The sequence below is a fragment of the Rhodofomes roseus genome, assembly GCF_022264815.1.
Source record: "Rhodofomes roseus strain CIRM-BRFM 1785 chromosome Unknown C8Q71scaffold_8, whole genome shotgun sequence".
Taxonomy (NCBI): domain Eukaryota; kingdom Fungi; phylum Basidiomycota; class Agaricomycetes; order Polyporales; family Fomitopsidaceae; genus Rhodofomes; species Rhodofomes roseus.
This window is the reverse complement of record NW_025952964.1, coordinates 1181207-1196121: the sequence shown is the minus strand read 5'-3', so window position 1 is coordinate 1196121 and position 14915 is coordinate 1181207. Positions and strand designations below refer to the sequence as shown.

The 14915-nt window shown below is 57.5% G+C and overlaps 6 protein-coding genes across 6 annotated transcripts; 4 read left to right on the top strand and 2 right to left on the bottom strand.

Moving 5' to 3' along the window:
- The first annotated feature begins 4577 nt into the window (after nt 1-4577).
- C8Q71DRAFT_569758 (uncharacterized protein) lies at nt 4578-5560 on the top strand. Its single transcript, XM_047919426.1, has 2 exons — nt 4578-5438; nt 5494-5560. Exon 1 carries the CDS (start codon nt 4771-4773, stop codon nt 5404-5406), a length of 636 nt encoding a protein of 211 aa, XP_047779975.1. The 5' UTR covers nt 4578-4770; the 3' UTR covers nt 5407-5438; nt 5494-5560.
- C8Q71DRAFT_569685 (uncharacterized protein) lies at nt 5426-7784 on the top strand. Its single transcript, XM_047919424.1, has 7 exons — nt 5426-5438; nt 5494-5717; nt 5774-5809; nt 5863-6382; nt 6445-6568; nt 6642-7517; nt 7574-7784. Exons 2-6 carry the CDS (start codon nt 5599-5601, stop codon nt 7469-7471), a joined length of 1629 nt encoding a protein of 542 aa, XP_047779974.1. The 5' UTR covers nt 5426-5438; nt 5494-5598; the 3' UTR covers nt 7472-7517; nt 7574-7784.
- Nucleotides 7785-8422: 638 nt separating this feature from the next.
- C8Q71DRAFT_569693 (uncharacterized protein) lies at nt 8423-10245 on the bottom strand. Its single transcript, XM_047919425.1, has 7 exons — nt 10010-10245; nt 9705-9953; nt 9249-9536; nt 9093-9197; nt 8910-9039; nt 8630-8862; nt 8423-8582 (listed from the first exon to the last, which is right to left on the bottom strand). The coding sequence occupies exons 1-7, from the start codon at nt 10094-10096 to the stop codon at nt 8502-8504; spliced, it is 1173 nt and encodes a 390-aa protein (XP_047779973.1). The 5' UTR covers nt 10097-10245; the 3' UTR covers nt 8423-8501.
- A 715-nt stretch (nt 10246-10960) lies between these two features.
- On the top strand, nt 10961-12266 carry C8Q71DRAFT_755284 (uncharacterized protein). The gene is made up of 4 exons (XM_047923538.1): nt 10961-11050; nt 11108-11200; nt 11264-11646; nt 11697-12266. Exons 1-4 carry the CDS (start codon nt 10984-10986, stop codon nt 11940-11942), a joined length of 789 nt encoding a protein of 262 aa, XP_047779972.1. The 5' UTR covers nt 10961-10983; the 3' UTR covers nt 11943-12266.
- On the bottom strand, nt 12014-13830 carry C8Q71DRAFT_569621 (uncharacterized protein). The gene is made up of 6 exons (XM_047919423.1): nt 13717-13830; nt 13577-13588; nt 13453-13521; nt 13389-13396; nt 12465-13338; nt 12014-12396 (listed from the first exon to the last, which is right to left on the bottom strand). Exons 1-6 carry the CDS (start codon nt 13780-13782, stop codon nt 12343-12345), a joined length of 1083 nt encoding a protein of 360 aa, XP_047779971.1. The 5' UTR covers nt 13783-13830; the 3' UTR covers nt 12014-12342.
- A 219-nt stretch (nt 13831-14049) lies between these two features.
- On the top strand, nt 14050-14837 carry C8Q71DRAFT_705973 (eukaryotic translation initiation factor 5A-2; the record flags this gene model as incomplete). The annotated part of the gene is made up of 6 exons (XM_047920479.1): nt 14050-14088; nt 14170-14245; nt 14299-14381; nt 14438-14458; nt 14520-14585; nt 14640-14837. 6 exons carry the CDS (start codon nt 14050-14052, stop codon nt 14835-14837), a joined length of 483 nt encoding a protein of 160 aa, XP_047779970.1.
- Nucleotides 14838-14915: the final 78 nt, after the last annotated feature.

The window sequence follows — 14915 nt, the reverse complement described above, 5'->3', positions numbered from 1 at the left end:
AATGAACTTCAATCCATCGGTGTGAGCCACTCGATTGTCCATAGCCCCGCGCTGGACATACTAAGGTTGATCGTACTTATAGCCGTGCGCTAAGTCGATCTACCTTGACCCCTTCAATAGTATAGCCCCGCGCTACTCTGAAGGGTTCGGTAAGAGTAAGCTTCATCGATCTACGGTTAGAGTCGGGTTCGTGCTTAGTGGCATCCTCAACTATTGTTGTAACGCTCTATTCACTATAGTCGTAACTGACTTACTTCGATCAACCAAGTTTCTTAGCTTCACTAAGAATGTAGGCACTACTGTGCCGCTCCGGACTTAGTGCTTGAACTTGTTGAGCGAAATTGATTCTCGATCAACTAATCCTCATAAGTCAATCACTCAAATTGTTGTGTTAATCCTCTTCACAACGAGATAATCCTCAATTCATTTCTTAACTAAGGCGACTACAATTACGTAACTACCGACAGTTGTTACTAGGTAAGTACTCGGTAAGTTAGCAATCCCAGTCCATAACAGTCACCATCTCTGCAGCAAGGATCTGCAAACTGTGTTGGGTGCACTCACAATCTGGTGACATCAATGTTGTCAACCTGTGGTACTGGCAGCTGTATTAGTCAAGATGTAGTCTGAACAAACCTGCTTCTGTACAGTATAAGTCATTCCAATGCAATTTGAGCTTGCTTCTACACACCTTTAATGGGTACAATTGACACAGCTGCTGCTACATGTCATTGTTGCAATGCCCCACTGTATGGTTCTCCAAAAAGAGCAATGAAACACACTCAGCTAAAGCCACGCCGTCGGCAGAAGGCAGCAATGAGCAGGCTGTCATTAATCTGTCCTGATCACATCAGTCCAACATGAAACAAGGTAACCCGGAGATTGTATACTTATTTAGAGTGGAAAGCCACGGAGTAATATGCATCAGTTGCAGATCTACAAGTATCCATGCCATGCTGTGCGTCGCTCGAGGAGTAGAAGACAAGCTATGACCAACCTTTTTGTCCAAATCAGTGCTCCTGTCACGGCACAAGAGGATCAAGTGTCAGAAATTTTATTCTGGAAAGCCGGGAGGGCACCTCGAGGCACAGCGTCGAGCGGCGGCAGAAGCAGGTTGCACATGGTACTCACAACTGTCCATACATCGTACTGTTGCGCTCGCCACGCGCCTTCTGACAGAACTCCCCCGCCTGTTAGGGATAGAGGCTTGATAGCCTCAGAGTGCACAGAAACTCGTTAGAAGTGTTTACTTACCGAGTGGCTGCATCAGTGAAGGTTTGTTATGTGCTTATCTTACTCTCCTTATCTTTCCTTTATTCCTCTCAATGGACATCAATGTAGCGCTTTCATTGTTTTATTACCGAGGTATTGATTACCGACGTTTTAATGCTTTAGAAGCGCTTGTTACTGTATCTACTAAACGGACTATTACTGAGTTTCTAGTGTGTGTTCTTACTTATTATGACCAGATGCTTTCAGTACTGATACAAGAGCTATTGTATGCTCGGTAAATGATGGTTATTACCGATCAATTACCGAGTTATAATGGTTTTGTATCGGCATAGAAAGGAATGGCTGTGCGACAATTACCGAGCCATTCCTGAAGCTATGTTGAATGGCTGTGCTATCCTTAGGCTGTACACCGAAAATGCGGACTCTTGCATGCCTCGGTAATGCCTCGGGAATCACAGTCCTGAAACAGTGGCTGTACTGTGGCTGTACTAGGATGACTCGGTAACATAGCTTGCCTTGTTGGAAACAATGAAGTGTAAGGCTATGATCCTATTGTTCTCCTAGAATGGCCTCTGGAGCGGTGTAAATGAGTCAAGGACATGTACTATACACTTCTACGACATTCCTTGATTTTCTATATACTTCCATGTAGCTCCATTGGCTGTGTCCTCGGTAATGGCATAAAAGGGCATTCCCGAGCACGGTCAAGGACATCTATCATCCAATCCACCATCTACTCTTCACCAAAACACACCCTGTGTGCCACTCAAAGTCTTACTTTGTCCCGAGTGCTAAGTTAGCCATACTAGCCACTCAACCACTCTCGCCGAGTTCTTACCGACGCGCTCTAAGACCTGCGACAGTGAAACCTTACTTAGTACAGTCCTCGCGCTACTAGTAAGGTTTAAGTAACCCATTGACTGACTTCACAAGTTGAGTTCAGTAAGAGAAGGTGCTTAGTCATCATCTACTTCTGTAAACTTGTTACCAACATCAATAGATCTCTGTATCAACTAGTTCCATACTAGCACGTCTCAGTGGCATTACTATAATTAAAGTGGTTAGCCTAACCAGCAACTCACTTGACACTAAAGCAAGCCTTATAGCCATTAGCTGGTTGAGGATTAATTGCCTTAGTGAGTCCCTCTTGAAGCACGGCCTCGCGCTGCTACATTAGGGTTTCGTAACTTGCCATTGTCACTGTGCAGTCAAAGCTAGCTGTACAGACTTCCATTCAACTTCTGTTGTGTGACTTCAAAACCAAAAAAGCCCATTCCTTCGGAATCAACCTCTGGATACTAATCCTCTGTATTCAGAATTCATCCTCTATTCTGAAAAGCTCTAAACCTCGGCAATAATCCCCATTCATTGCCGACTCAAATCCATTCATAGCTTACTCTTCCCAGTTGAAGAGCAGTACTGCATACTTGTATAGCAGCACTGACTAAAGTCCCACCCTCTTTTGTATTTGTTGTGGATCTGGTATCCTCATTACAGCTCAACTTTGCGCCGTCTCGGTAATTGCATTGCCGAAGATTACCGAGGATTTTACCGTTTGTTACCGCTTTGTATAGGCAATACAAATCTCTATCACCGAGGTTACTATTCCTATTGACTCGGCAATAAACTCGGTAACTAGCTTTCTATAAACAAAAACAGAACCATAACACCGCCCTACGTCTATTCACACGGTTGACGAAGCTCTCAAATACACCTTCGACTTGATTGCTGTCAGCGCTGCCCCCTTGCTCATCATCAGAACCGTGACTGACAGGGCTTCTTTGTGCCCATCAATGACATCATTTTGTGCGATGGCCGGCCATCCACTCCGTGGTCTCCGGAGCCGCCGCTCTGGTTAGCACTTGGCACCCAAAATGGAAGGCACGTTCATACATTGCTGTGGGCCCTTATACATCAAATGCATCATAGCTCGCTCTGATGTATGAGAGCTCAAGAGCACGATGCATAAATGATGCATTGATTCATACATCAGCAGGTGTTCTGTGAACAACAGCATTTATCCATGAACTCTGGACTACAAGTACAGTGTATTCATGTATCAATATGACCTCTACGCCTGTGTATTTATACTCTTAGCTATATAAAACATCACAAGTTGTACCAATCCTTAAAAGAATGATATCAATATGTCTACATATGCCATGAGAGGAACAGATGACTGAACAAATCCCAACAAGAGAACTACACCGCCACCCTTACAATTCTTGCCAGAATGATCTCTTCGTCAAAGACTGCTAGGATCAAAATTGTGAGAATAGACAAAAAATAGTACAACAAATGCAAGTATCCCAACTACAAGTCCCAGTAGAATTGATTCCCAAAGGGCTATTTTTTGTAAGGCAAATACATCTAATTCCTCTATGTATATATACACCTTTGCCCCTTATTCATCTTGGTGGGGTGCTATTGTGGCTGAGCTTGCAAACTCACCATAATTGTTTGCTCTAACAAACATAGATCTCATCAGCACCTTGATGATGCTGGTTATGAGACATGACTAATTTCTGCAGATCATTGAAAAAGACAACATAGAGGCAAACAATAACCCAAATAGCATCAAGCCTGTCACTCTGTGCTAGGTCTGAGCTGCCTTGACTGCTCCCTGAAAGAGACCATTGTCCAGGCTGTATGTAGCAAAAGGTGGTTGAGAACCAACTATTTGGAATTCTGCTAGAGATAAAGTTGCTCTTACACACTAGTAGATAAACCATATAAACCATATATATACATATATATACTGTATATATCCTTTATTTCTGTATACTTATGGATAATGAATGGTTGGAGCCTTAACTTAGTCTGAGATACTATCTAGAAGTCCTATACCATTTTTGGAGGGCAAACTGAACGTATATGGGCTCGGGATCCTACCTGTTTTCACTACTGTACTAAATTTCACTACTGGTTCAGCCACAGTACAAGTCAGTCAGCAAAGCGATGGTTGCACTCCTAGGAACATCACTAAACGTCACGGCGCGTGACGCTCCGCGTTACACGTTGGGAACACGTGGATTGGACTTTCTGAGCAGTAAGGAAGCCAGGGATAGGCCACAATGTAGGGAAGGAGAGAAAATGATGCAAAGAGCAGACAAAGATTTTACATATGTCCCAACGAAGATGAACAGATGAAGCAGGACGCAGAAATGGGGTCCGGTGGCCGAGTATAGGTATCCGGCATTTCCGGCAGCTGGCTAGCGAGCAACCGCAGCACTGTGATATGTGTCGCGAGAGTCAAGGTTCGGACGAAGGCGGTGGTATTGTGGTGTGCACGTCAACGAGTGTGGACAGCGAAGTTGATGGAGGAGCGCGCGGCGCGAGATGTGGGAAGGAAGGAGTCGAGCTGCTCGCCGACGATCTGCATCATTCAGTAGTAGGCTGTCGACTCGGACGTGTCGAGCGAGCGGAGAAGCATGCTGTCACACATGGCAGCGACCACTTCGCTGGCTACTCGGACTCATATAACACGGAGTCGGATATGGGCCCCCAGCCTTGTGTCCTGGCCACCTTTCACGGCCGATGTTCTGCAGCCCGGACAAGACTGTTGCGGCGAGTGTGCCGCTGCCGACGGCGGATGTGCCGGCGGGGCGATGGTCGGTCGGCGGACGGGCGGGGGGCTGGGTGGACGGGGGCGGCGGACCCCGAGGGAGCGGCGAGGGCCCATTGTGCAGCGGCGAACGCTTTGATGGCAATTTGTTGAGCCCCTTCGTCGATCGATCTCATCTTCCGCCGCAGCGCCCCCATCCGCTTCGCAGCCTCTGCCCGCCGTCCGCCCCGCCCGCGCCCCGCCGCGACTGGCCACACGGCGCCCCCGACGCGTCCATGCCGCCGCTGCGCGTCGACGAGGTGAGTCTGCTGCTCTTTGATGGCGGAGGGCGGGCCTGCCTTATATGGCTGACGTCACGGCGTGAAATGTTCAGGCACGAGTGGTGGCCGGCGCTCGTCGGTGCAGGAGATGCTCCTGAAGAACGAGAGCCGGGGGCCAACCGGCTCTCTTCTGCCTCGCTCAGGGGCATCCCCGAGCCCGACCTGCCTCTGTCTCCTTCGTCCACCATCCTCCTTCCTACCTTACCGCTAACTGTAATCTTGCTCCCCAGACTTTCCCCTCCGAGCCCCCTCTTGCAAGCTGTTCAGGCCTCCTGCCGACTTCTCTAGATTACGCGCCTTACCTTCCGTCTGACGTCCTTGTGCGTTCCGTTTCCTTCTCGTCATCTGCACAATTTTACTCATCGCTTTTACCAGCTTGACGCCACACTCTTTTTTGAGGATAACTTCGCCAGCATCGTCGCTCCTTCCCCGCGACAACCGCTTCCTTCGCCGGGCAGCGCGCATCCTTGGACAGTCGACATGTCCGCGCAGATCAACGCAGCGCCTGGCTCCTACGACGGCTGGTCGTCCCCCGCCGGCTTCACCATCTCGAGCAACCCTCCCAACCCAAAGGCCAATTTCCGTGCCGGCGACTGGATGTGAGTCGCTCCGTATTTTCTCTCGTCGTCCCGCTGCTGATGTGCATTGCACGCAGTTGTGCTGAGGCTAATTGTTCGGCACACAACTTCGGGTACGTTCAACCAAGACTGCCCCTTAGCCTTTCCTGAATAACCATCTGCGCAGACGCAACAGCACCTGCATAGGTTGTGGTCGTCAGCGCCACCCGACCATCGGCTCAGGCGCAGACCATCTCCGGGTCATTTCTCCCCCCTCCTACCCCGCGCCCCCCATGGCCCGCCTCTCTCCGCGGTTCGCCGCCTCCGCTGGCTACTCGACGCCCTCCATGTACACCGACTTCTCGCGCGTCCTCGCCTCCCCCGTGGCTCGGCTGCGCACACAGAGCTCGCCCGGTGCGCTCATCAAGGGCTCCCCGATGATGTCGCCGCTGCCGATGCCGCTGGGCATGCCGCCGTCGCCCGGCGCGGGCATGCTGCCGATGGGCGCGATGGGGCCGATGCCGATGGGGCCGCGGTCGTCCAACCCGTACCCGCTCCTCACGCCGTCCGGGCGCGCGATCAGCGTCGGCGGGCGCGTGCAGAACGTGTCGAATGACCCGCTTATGCCGTGCATCATCTACTGGCCTGACAACGAGCCGCTCCCCGAGCAGGGACAGATCCGGCCCAGTGGCTCGGCCGTCATCACGGTGAGCGGCACATTTTCCCATTGTGCAACACGCGATTGGTCTAAGCAATGAGTCTTGAGCAGTACCCTCCGATCATCAACACCGGGAACAAAGGCGCGGCTGAAAAGCAGCCCGGAGACTGGGTCTGCCTGAAATGCAACTACCTCAACTGGAGGCGCCGGAAGGTCTGCCAGACCTGCTTCCCTTGTACGTCCGCGCATAATACGTCGTCTCCTACCTGAACTGACAAAATCACGGCATCCGCTTTTTGTGGCCGTAGATGCTGAAGGAAATGGCGACAGCATTTCGACCGCCGTACAAGCCGAGCGTATTGCCCTGCTGGAGAACGTTCTTGCGACACAGGTGGAGCAGACCTGCAAGCACGTCCCCGACGCCCTGCAGCTGCCGCGCCTCGCTACCCACGGCGGCGGCATGTCCTTCGCCCCTGCGGACTCGCCCACGAACCACTCGCCCGTCTCGCCGCTCTCGCCGACGTCGCCCTGGTCCGCACAGTCAGAGCACGCCTTTGCCTTCTCGCGGCCCCCCTTCTCGGTCAACCACAACCAGAGCCGCTTCGACGAGCCGTCGGCGTACCGGGCGGCCACGATCTATCAGACCCCCGAAGGCCCGAGCGACGGCCGCGCCCACATCCGCCCACGGCTCCCGACCCTCCCGCCGCTCGCCGCCACGCAGCCGCCCCGGACAGCGCCCGCGAGCGGGAGCCTGCTCCCGGGCTTCCTCGCGGACATCGTGCACTCCGACGTGCCGTCGCTCTCGCCGAGCACGTCGACCTCCTCCGCCGACCTCTCGCTCGACACGGACGAGTACGACGACCGCGACGCGGCGATCATCGCGCTGCGCGCACGGGGGTACCGCGGAGCGCACCCGGGGCGACTGCCCGGCGGGGGCCCGGGCAGCGGGAACGCGGCGACGTCGTCGCTGACGTCCGCGCCGCTGACGATCCACGAGAACAGCATCTGGCGGCTGGACGGCGCGGAGCTCGGCGGTGGGCAGGGCACGGGCAAGCCCGCGGCGAACCACCGCAGCGTGCAGGGCCTCGCGGCGGCGGTCGCCTCGCTGTCGATCGCCTCGCCTGCGGGCCGCCGGTGAGGCGCGCTCAAAACCGGAATGGACTGAGGAACCGGACTTCTTGCGCGTGAGTGGTTGGCGGCGAGTACGCTACGTCCGCGTGCGCTGACACGTTCCTGCCAGTTCGTAACTAAAATCGTCGCCCCTGGACGGGCGTTCGCCTTGCCCCAAGCGTCCCCCTTCTTCCCTTTGTTCCTCCCCCTTCTTGGCGACGTGCGCCAGCGCGCGTCGACTGTCGCGCGAAAAAGGAACTGATCAGCACCCTATAGAGTACACCGCGTAAACCTGAATGTGTAGCTGCCGGACCCGGTACGGTAAAGCAAAGGTAAAAGGACATGTATCGATGGAAATCTCTCTCTGTCTCCCTATCTCCCTGTCTGTCTGCGTCGCGCTGTTGACATCTCACCTAGTTATGACTAGTATGTATTTGCTATCGCTATTTGCGGAGATGTGCACTATACATATGCCCTATATATTATAATTGATGGACACTCTCCTCCACGCACCGCGCTGCTCACCACCCACAAGGGCCTCCAATTTCCGCAACCCGTACCACAGACTGTGCGCCTCCTCGAACCGCCCAGGGATCTGATGGGCCGCTTTAATTGTGGCGGGCATCCGTCGTCGATCAGCGCGCGAGGCCTTCCCGAGGACGATCGGCGGGCAGCAGGGCGAACAACGCTGTCCGCCCCGCCATTAATCACCACGCCGCACCGAGCCCAAATCAATCGTGGAGGGCTTCGCTCATCAACGGCCCTCGCCTCGAGGCGGATTCCGCCAACGCCGCACTCATCTATCTCGCCCGAATCTCATCTAACCACCCTCGTGCCGGCGGACCACTGGCAGATACCGCCGGCTTCGAGTAGCAGCAGGTGTACAGCAGACGTCTATTAATGATGATGGTGTGACAGCAACGGGGACAAGTACAACATGGACGCGTTCGTAGGTGCGTGGGGGTGATGGTACATGGTCAGTGCGTGGTACGATAGCGTACACGGGCGAGCCCTCCGACTCCGCCGCGGCTGGGTCTGCGTTCGCTCGGAGCGGCCTCTCATGAGTTCATGACGCGCTGGAACGCCGCGGGCTTCTTGAGGCCCGCCTCGATGTAGTTCATCCTGCGCTGCTTCACCGCCTGCCCACGCGTCAGCCCCACCCAGACCGGACCGCAGCCGCACGCACCTGGTTGAGCTTGTCGAGCATCTCGACGGTGGCCTCCCAGTCGACGCACGCGTCCGTGATGGACACGCCGTGCTTGAGCGCGGCGGGGCCCTCGGGCGGCACGTCCTGCCTGCCCGCGTTGATGTGCGACTCGACCATCACGCCCGTGAGGTGCTTCTCGCCCGCGACGAGCTGCGCGCAGATGTCGTCGATCACCTTGGGCTGGTTCTGGTAGTTCTTCTGCGAGTTGCCGTCTGCGCGGGGGTGAGTAGCGGTGCGCGGCGGAGGGGAGCACACGCACGCGAGCAGTCGACCATGATCGACGGGTGGTACTGCGGGCGCGCCTTCTCGATCTGCGCCGCCGCCGCCTTGACGTGCTCGGCGGCGAAGTTCGGGCCCTTGGTCCCGCCGCGGAGGATGACGTGCACGTCCTGGGCGGCACTGTGAGCAACCTCGGGTCCTCGACCCGTGCAGTGCTGCGTACCTGGTTGCCCGACGTCTTGACGATGGCGGCGAGGCCCTGCTCGGTGACACCCATGAAGGCGTGGGGGTTCGAGCTCGAGCGCATCGCGTCCACCGCGACCGTCACCTACCGCCGCGCATCAGCACACACACGACCCGCGGCAGGTAACCCACTCACGCTGCCGTCCGTGCCGTTCTTGAAGCCGATCGGGAAGGACACACCGGACGCGAGCTCACGGTGGAGCTGGGACTCGGTCGTGCGGGCGCCGATGGCGCCCCAGGAGATGAGGTCGGAGATGAACTGGGGCGAGATGGTGTCGAGGAGCTCGGAGCCGACGGGGACGCCCATGTGGGTGAGGTCGCAGAGGAGCTGGCGCGCCATGCGCAGGCCCTTGTTGATCTGGAAGGAGCCGTCGATGTCGGGGTCGTTGATGAGGCCCTTCCAGCCGACGGTCGTGCGGGGTTTCTGGGAGGGGGTGAGTGTGTGGGAGGGACAATGCGGGTCAGTGTCTTACTTCGCTGTGAGGATGCGTCAGTATGCGGGTGGAAAGGAGGTTAGTGCGTCGGATGGCCTGTGGCAAGCGTGGTATGGCGCAGCGCAGAGACACCCGGACACACTGCGAAGAGAATGGACGCACAAGTAGGCCCTCATGATGATGTGGAGGTTGCTCCACTCGGGCATCTTGGACTTGAGGAGGGTGGCATACTCGATGGCCTGGGAGGGCGAGTGGATGGAGCAGGGCCCGACGATGACGAGCACGCGGTCGTCCTGGCCTGCGAGGATTTTGGAGGCGGCGTAGCGGGCGGAGGCGATGGTCTTCTGGGACTCGGGGCTGAGCTTGATCTCGTGGCGGAGGAGCGAGGGCTGCACGAGGGGGTCGTACTGGGTATTCAAGAGAGGTCAGCGCCGTCGGAGAGGCTGGGGGGTGCGGTACATACGCCAATGACACGGCGATCCTGGATGTACTTTTGCATCTTCTCGTCGTCCTCCGGGACGGGGGTGACGATCTTGGACGACTTGAACATGGCGGGCGGTGTGGGCGGGTGGGGGTGGGTAGGCTGTGTGGGGTGCGAGAGGCGGAGAGTCGCTGCTGAGCGAGAGAGGGTTGTGCGCTCTTATAGCTGGGCGGGGACTGACAGCAGAAGTGATCGAGTCAGAGGCGCCTGCCCGCGAGCCCGGAGCGCGCGCTCGCCACCCTCTCACCCTCCCCTCGTCTGGAATTACAGCCTCGGACGATGCACGACATCACAGTCGCTCTCTCGCCGGCCCCCGGCTTCTGTGTCAAGTCCGTCGCGCTCCAGGCGTCCAGGATAACCCCTCCCCCCCACACGCACACCGCTCAATCAGCCTCCCCGCACCAGCGGCTCGACGGGCCCCCGGACATTGCGTCCACCCTCGCTATCCCCAAGGGGGCCAAGGTATTCGTCAACGTCGCATACGACCCCAACATGCCGCCTCCGCCGGAGGGCTCGGAAGACGCCATCCAGAACGCCATGCTCGGCGAGGACGTCCTCGACGCGGACAACGCCCAAGGCTGGTTCGTCCCCGCCGTCGTCTCCGAGCCCCGCGAGGGCACAGACAAAGGTCGGTGCCGTCCTTCCCTTTGCGAAGCTCGCCGCCCCTTGCAGCATGTGAGAATCCTTGACAATAGGCGGGGAGGCCGACACGTTCTGGGCTGAGCGAACCGCGGCACTTCTGCTTCCAGACGTGAACCTGTCAGACATTTGCCCTTCCTCGAAGGTACCGTGTCTCGTGAACAACCCGCTCGCCCTGAGGGGATGTCCGTTTCTTTGCAGGGTCGTGGCGAGAGTGGGTACTTCGCGCCCGTGGCGTATCACAGACCTCAAGCCAACCAACGTGCCAGTCCACTTTGTTCGCATAGCATCCGGGATACGATACCCAGGGACACTGGATGAGCACCTGGCGTCCCCGCCTATTGTCAGGGGTCCTGACCTGCCTCGCATGCATTGTTGACCGGAGTAGCACTCCCATCCGCGGTATGTAGCGCTTCCTCTCTGACGTCAACCGCCCGCCAGCCGGCAAGCCCTCCATCGTCTTCGACTGCATCTACCACTCGTCCCTCAAGTCGCGCGCACTCAAGGACCCGGCCTTCAAGACCTTTCTCATCGGTACGCCTTCCGTACTCCAGCCCCGTCCGCGGTACGCTGCACGGCTCATGCCCGTCACGGCAGAACTCGCCTTCCAGCGCATCGAAGCGTCGTACGCCGTCCCCCTCGCCCGCCAGATCGGGACGCCCAACATCAAGGCGAAGGGCACCCTAGCCCCGCGCACGGTGCAGATCCCCGCGTCCCTCTTTCCGGCGGGCCACCCCGCGCGCGCCGAGGCCAAATCAAAGAAGAAGCTCGTCGAGGTCCTCGAGGCTCCGCCGGAGAGCGCTCCCGCAAAACCCAAGGGGATACTGAAGAAGGGCGGCGGTACTGCTGACGCCCCAGTGCAGAAGGACGCGGAGAGCGCCGTGCGGGCGCCCCCACCGATAGCCAAGAGCCCGGAGCTGTCGTGGTCAAGAAACGCACTCACAGATGGCCTGCAGATCATCCTCGCCGTGCCCGAGCTGGTGAGCACGCCTCTCGAAGAGGCCCGGTCGCCGTGCTGACGAGCCCTCAGACCCACTCGCACATCCCCACTGCGACGCTCGACGTCGAGCCGCGCCGCCTGCTCCTCTCCATCCCGCCGCTCTACGCGCTAGACCTCGACCTCGACCTCTCCGACACGCAAATCCGGGACGTTCCCCGGCTGTCATCGCCCTCCGTCGATCAGGCCCTCATGCTGAAACGCCAACGCGACCTGGACGTCGGGAACGCGCGTGCAGAGTGGCGCGTCGCAGAGGGCCGCCTCATTGTTCATGTCTGACATGACGTGAATAAGGTGTACCCGCGGCCGATGCGGACTCGGAGATGGTTTGATATTGTCCTTGACAGCAACGTGAAGGTCTCCATGGGAGTTCGAACCATGAAAGTAAGGTTGCGAATAGCGTCCATTCTCCCCACTTCTATCAGAGTCGTCTAGGAGCAAACGCAAATTCTCCGGATTGTAGACCACTCGGCGGACGTTCTCACTCTGGCGCGAAGAAGCGATGGGCGTAGATAGCTATAAGATAACGTATGTAGTGTAAGAGCACGATAGAATACAAGGCGCTGGGATGGGCTTCTACAGCAAATAGGAACAGGAAGAGTGTACGAAGCGATCATAATGCGGAGGAAACGAAGGCAGCATGGCTTGGCGACTGAAATAGTTCCTCACCGGCAGGTATCTACCCGCCCGCCTTGCCCAGCAAGGCGTACCCACTGCCCTGCGGGCCGTACAGCTATCACGCACGTCGTCAGCACAACCCCACGGGCGAGACGCGCTGGCACCAATGAGCAGCCCACGCACCTTGGAGTAGCACCGATGGCAATACGGGTTCCCGTCGCGTTCCGTGAGGCGCGTTGAGTCGAGGGATGTGTTGCACTCCGAGCAGCGCAGGCAGCCCTTGTGGTACGTCTTCCCAATCGCCTTCACCTGCTCCGCGAAGTACACCGTCTTGCCGCACTTCCCGCACAGCGGGTTCGCACCGCCGAGCCCCCACTGCCTCCCAGTGCCCGTCATCATCGGCGTCATGGGTGAGCGGCCGCCGAGCGCCATCCCGTAGCGTGTCCCCGTACTGGTGGGCACGAGCGGGACCGTGCCCGTCATCCTGGCGTCCGGGGAGCGCGTCCGCCCTGCAGGCGTAGCACCCGCAGACTCGCCATCTATGCTTGGCGCGGCCCCGTTCGCGGTGCTGGAGATGCTGCCTCCGAAGCGGTTGCGTACGGGACTGAGCGGCACGGTGCGGGGGAGCCCGCCTTGGCCACGGCCTGTGTGCGTCGCTGTCGATCCTGTGGGGTTAGTCTGCGCGGCCAACTCCTCCGTGCCGTCCGTCTGCGGCTGCGTCTGCGCATCCTCCTCGTCGGGCACGTCGTCCAGCGGCGGCGAGCGGTACGCAGACCCCCGGATGGGGCTCAGAGCCCTCGTCGGCCTGAGTACCGGAGGACCTGAGGACGGTGCTGGGAAAGCCGAGCGATCGCCGATGGACCCTCCTGTGGCGTGCCTCCGGGCAGGCAGAGGCGGGGCGGCGGAAGAGCGAGCGGGCGGGGAGGCAGCGCGCGTAAGTGAGAAGCTGTTGCGCGTGGGCGAGGTGGGCGGGGAGCTGAGAGGGACCTCGTCGCGGTTGGGCAGGTTCTGCAATCCAAGGGTGCGCGTTGCGAAGAGCCTCATATGGCAGTTCTTGCTGCAAACAGAGGCTTAGCTTCGAGATATTGCAGTGTACGGCGTACCTACCAGTAGGGCTGTGTGCTTATATGTCAGATATTCGTGTTAGTTCACGAGAAACGAGGAATCTCACCTCCTGGTCGTGTTCCAATAGGTTATAGGAATCCAATCGCTTCCCACAGGATGTGCAAGCCAAGCAAGGCTGTGAGCAGTCCATGTAAGCATACTACATGAATATTGGGTCGCTATGGCCATACCTTGTGGTACAGCTACCGGATTCGCGCAGTTTAGCATGATCGTCGAGGGAACGGAGCGCGGAAACATACCCTGCGGCCAGGACCCATAATCTGCAGTTGCAGGGTCAGAAGTCCGTCAAGCGATGAGACATATTACTCGCCTGTTCTGCGGCATAGACGGCCTTGTTGCATCGCGGGCAGATGGGCGTGCCGCCAAAGGGATGCATGGTCGTCGAGGAGGCGAGCGATGTTGCGCAGGCGCGAGTCCGTTGCGGTATGAGGCATGCTTACGTAACCGAGCCGTGCGGTGCCTTATAAGGCAGTCGGCGGTGGCGGCGATCCCCGGATTGTGTCGGAGATCGAAATACGATGGAGAGGGCATTTTTCGAGGCGAACCGAGCTTTTCGCGTCCTCCTCGTCCATCCTCGTCGTCCGCGCACTACCTAGACCCCGCTCTCCTTCATTTTCTCCTCTTCTCGCTCTACGACCCCACCATGTCTGACGATGAGCAGCACCAGCACAACTTCGAGCAGGTTCGTCCCCGATCGCACGCGCGGGGCGTGCGTTTGCGGGCCAAGTGCAAGCAGGACTGACCGATGCGTTCTGATGTACAGGCGAGCGCGGGGGCCTCCCTCACGTTCCCCATGCAATGCTCGGCCCTCCGCAAGAACGGGCACGTCGTTATAAAAGGTGTGCACCGCTTGCACGGAAAGTTTGATCGCGGTCTCATAAATGCTGTCCAGGCCGTCCCTGCAAGATCGTCGAGATGTCCACCTCGAAGACTGGCAAGCACGGTCACGCCAAGGTTCACCTGGTCGCCATTGATGTATGTGTCACCCTCCGCATTCCCCGCCGTGCGCTATCGCTAACTTCCGAGTGCAGATCTTCACCGGCAAGAAGCTTGTGCGTCCACTCAGAAGCCAGAAATGTTGCGCTCGCGATCTAACAGAATACTTGTTTACAGGAAGATATCTGCCCCTCCACCCACAACATGGATGTCCCCAACGTCTATCGTAACGAATACCAGCTCGTACGTGCCCTTCGAAGCTACTGCTATACGATCGTGCTTACAAGGAATACATAGGTCAACATCGATGATGGTTTCCTTAACCTCATGTCCCAGGATGGTACTTCGAAGGACGATGTCCGTCTCCCGGAGGGCGACATTGGCAAGGAGATCACCGATGCCTTCGACGAGGGCAAGGATCTGCTTGTCACCATTGTGAGCGCTATGGGCGAGGAGCAGGCCATCTCCTGGAAGGAGGCGCCGAGGGGCTCGTAAACTAATTATCGGTGAGCCAGCACCTGTGGCACGCATTCCGACGTCCGTCTCATCGTGTCTGCTTGAAGGTTGTGTGCA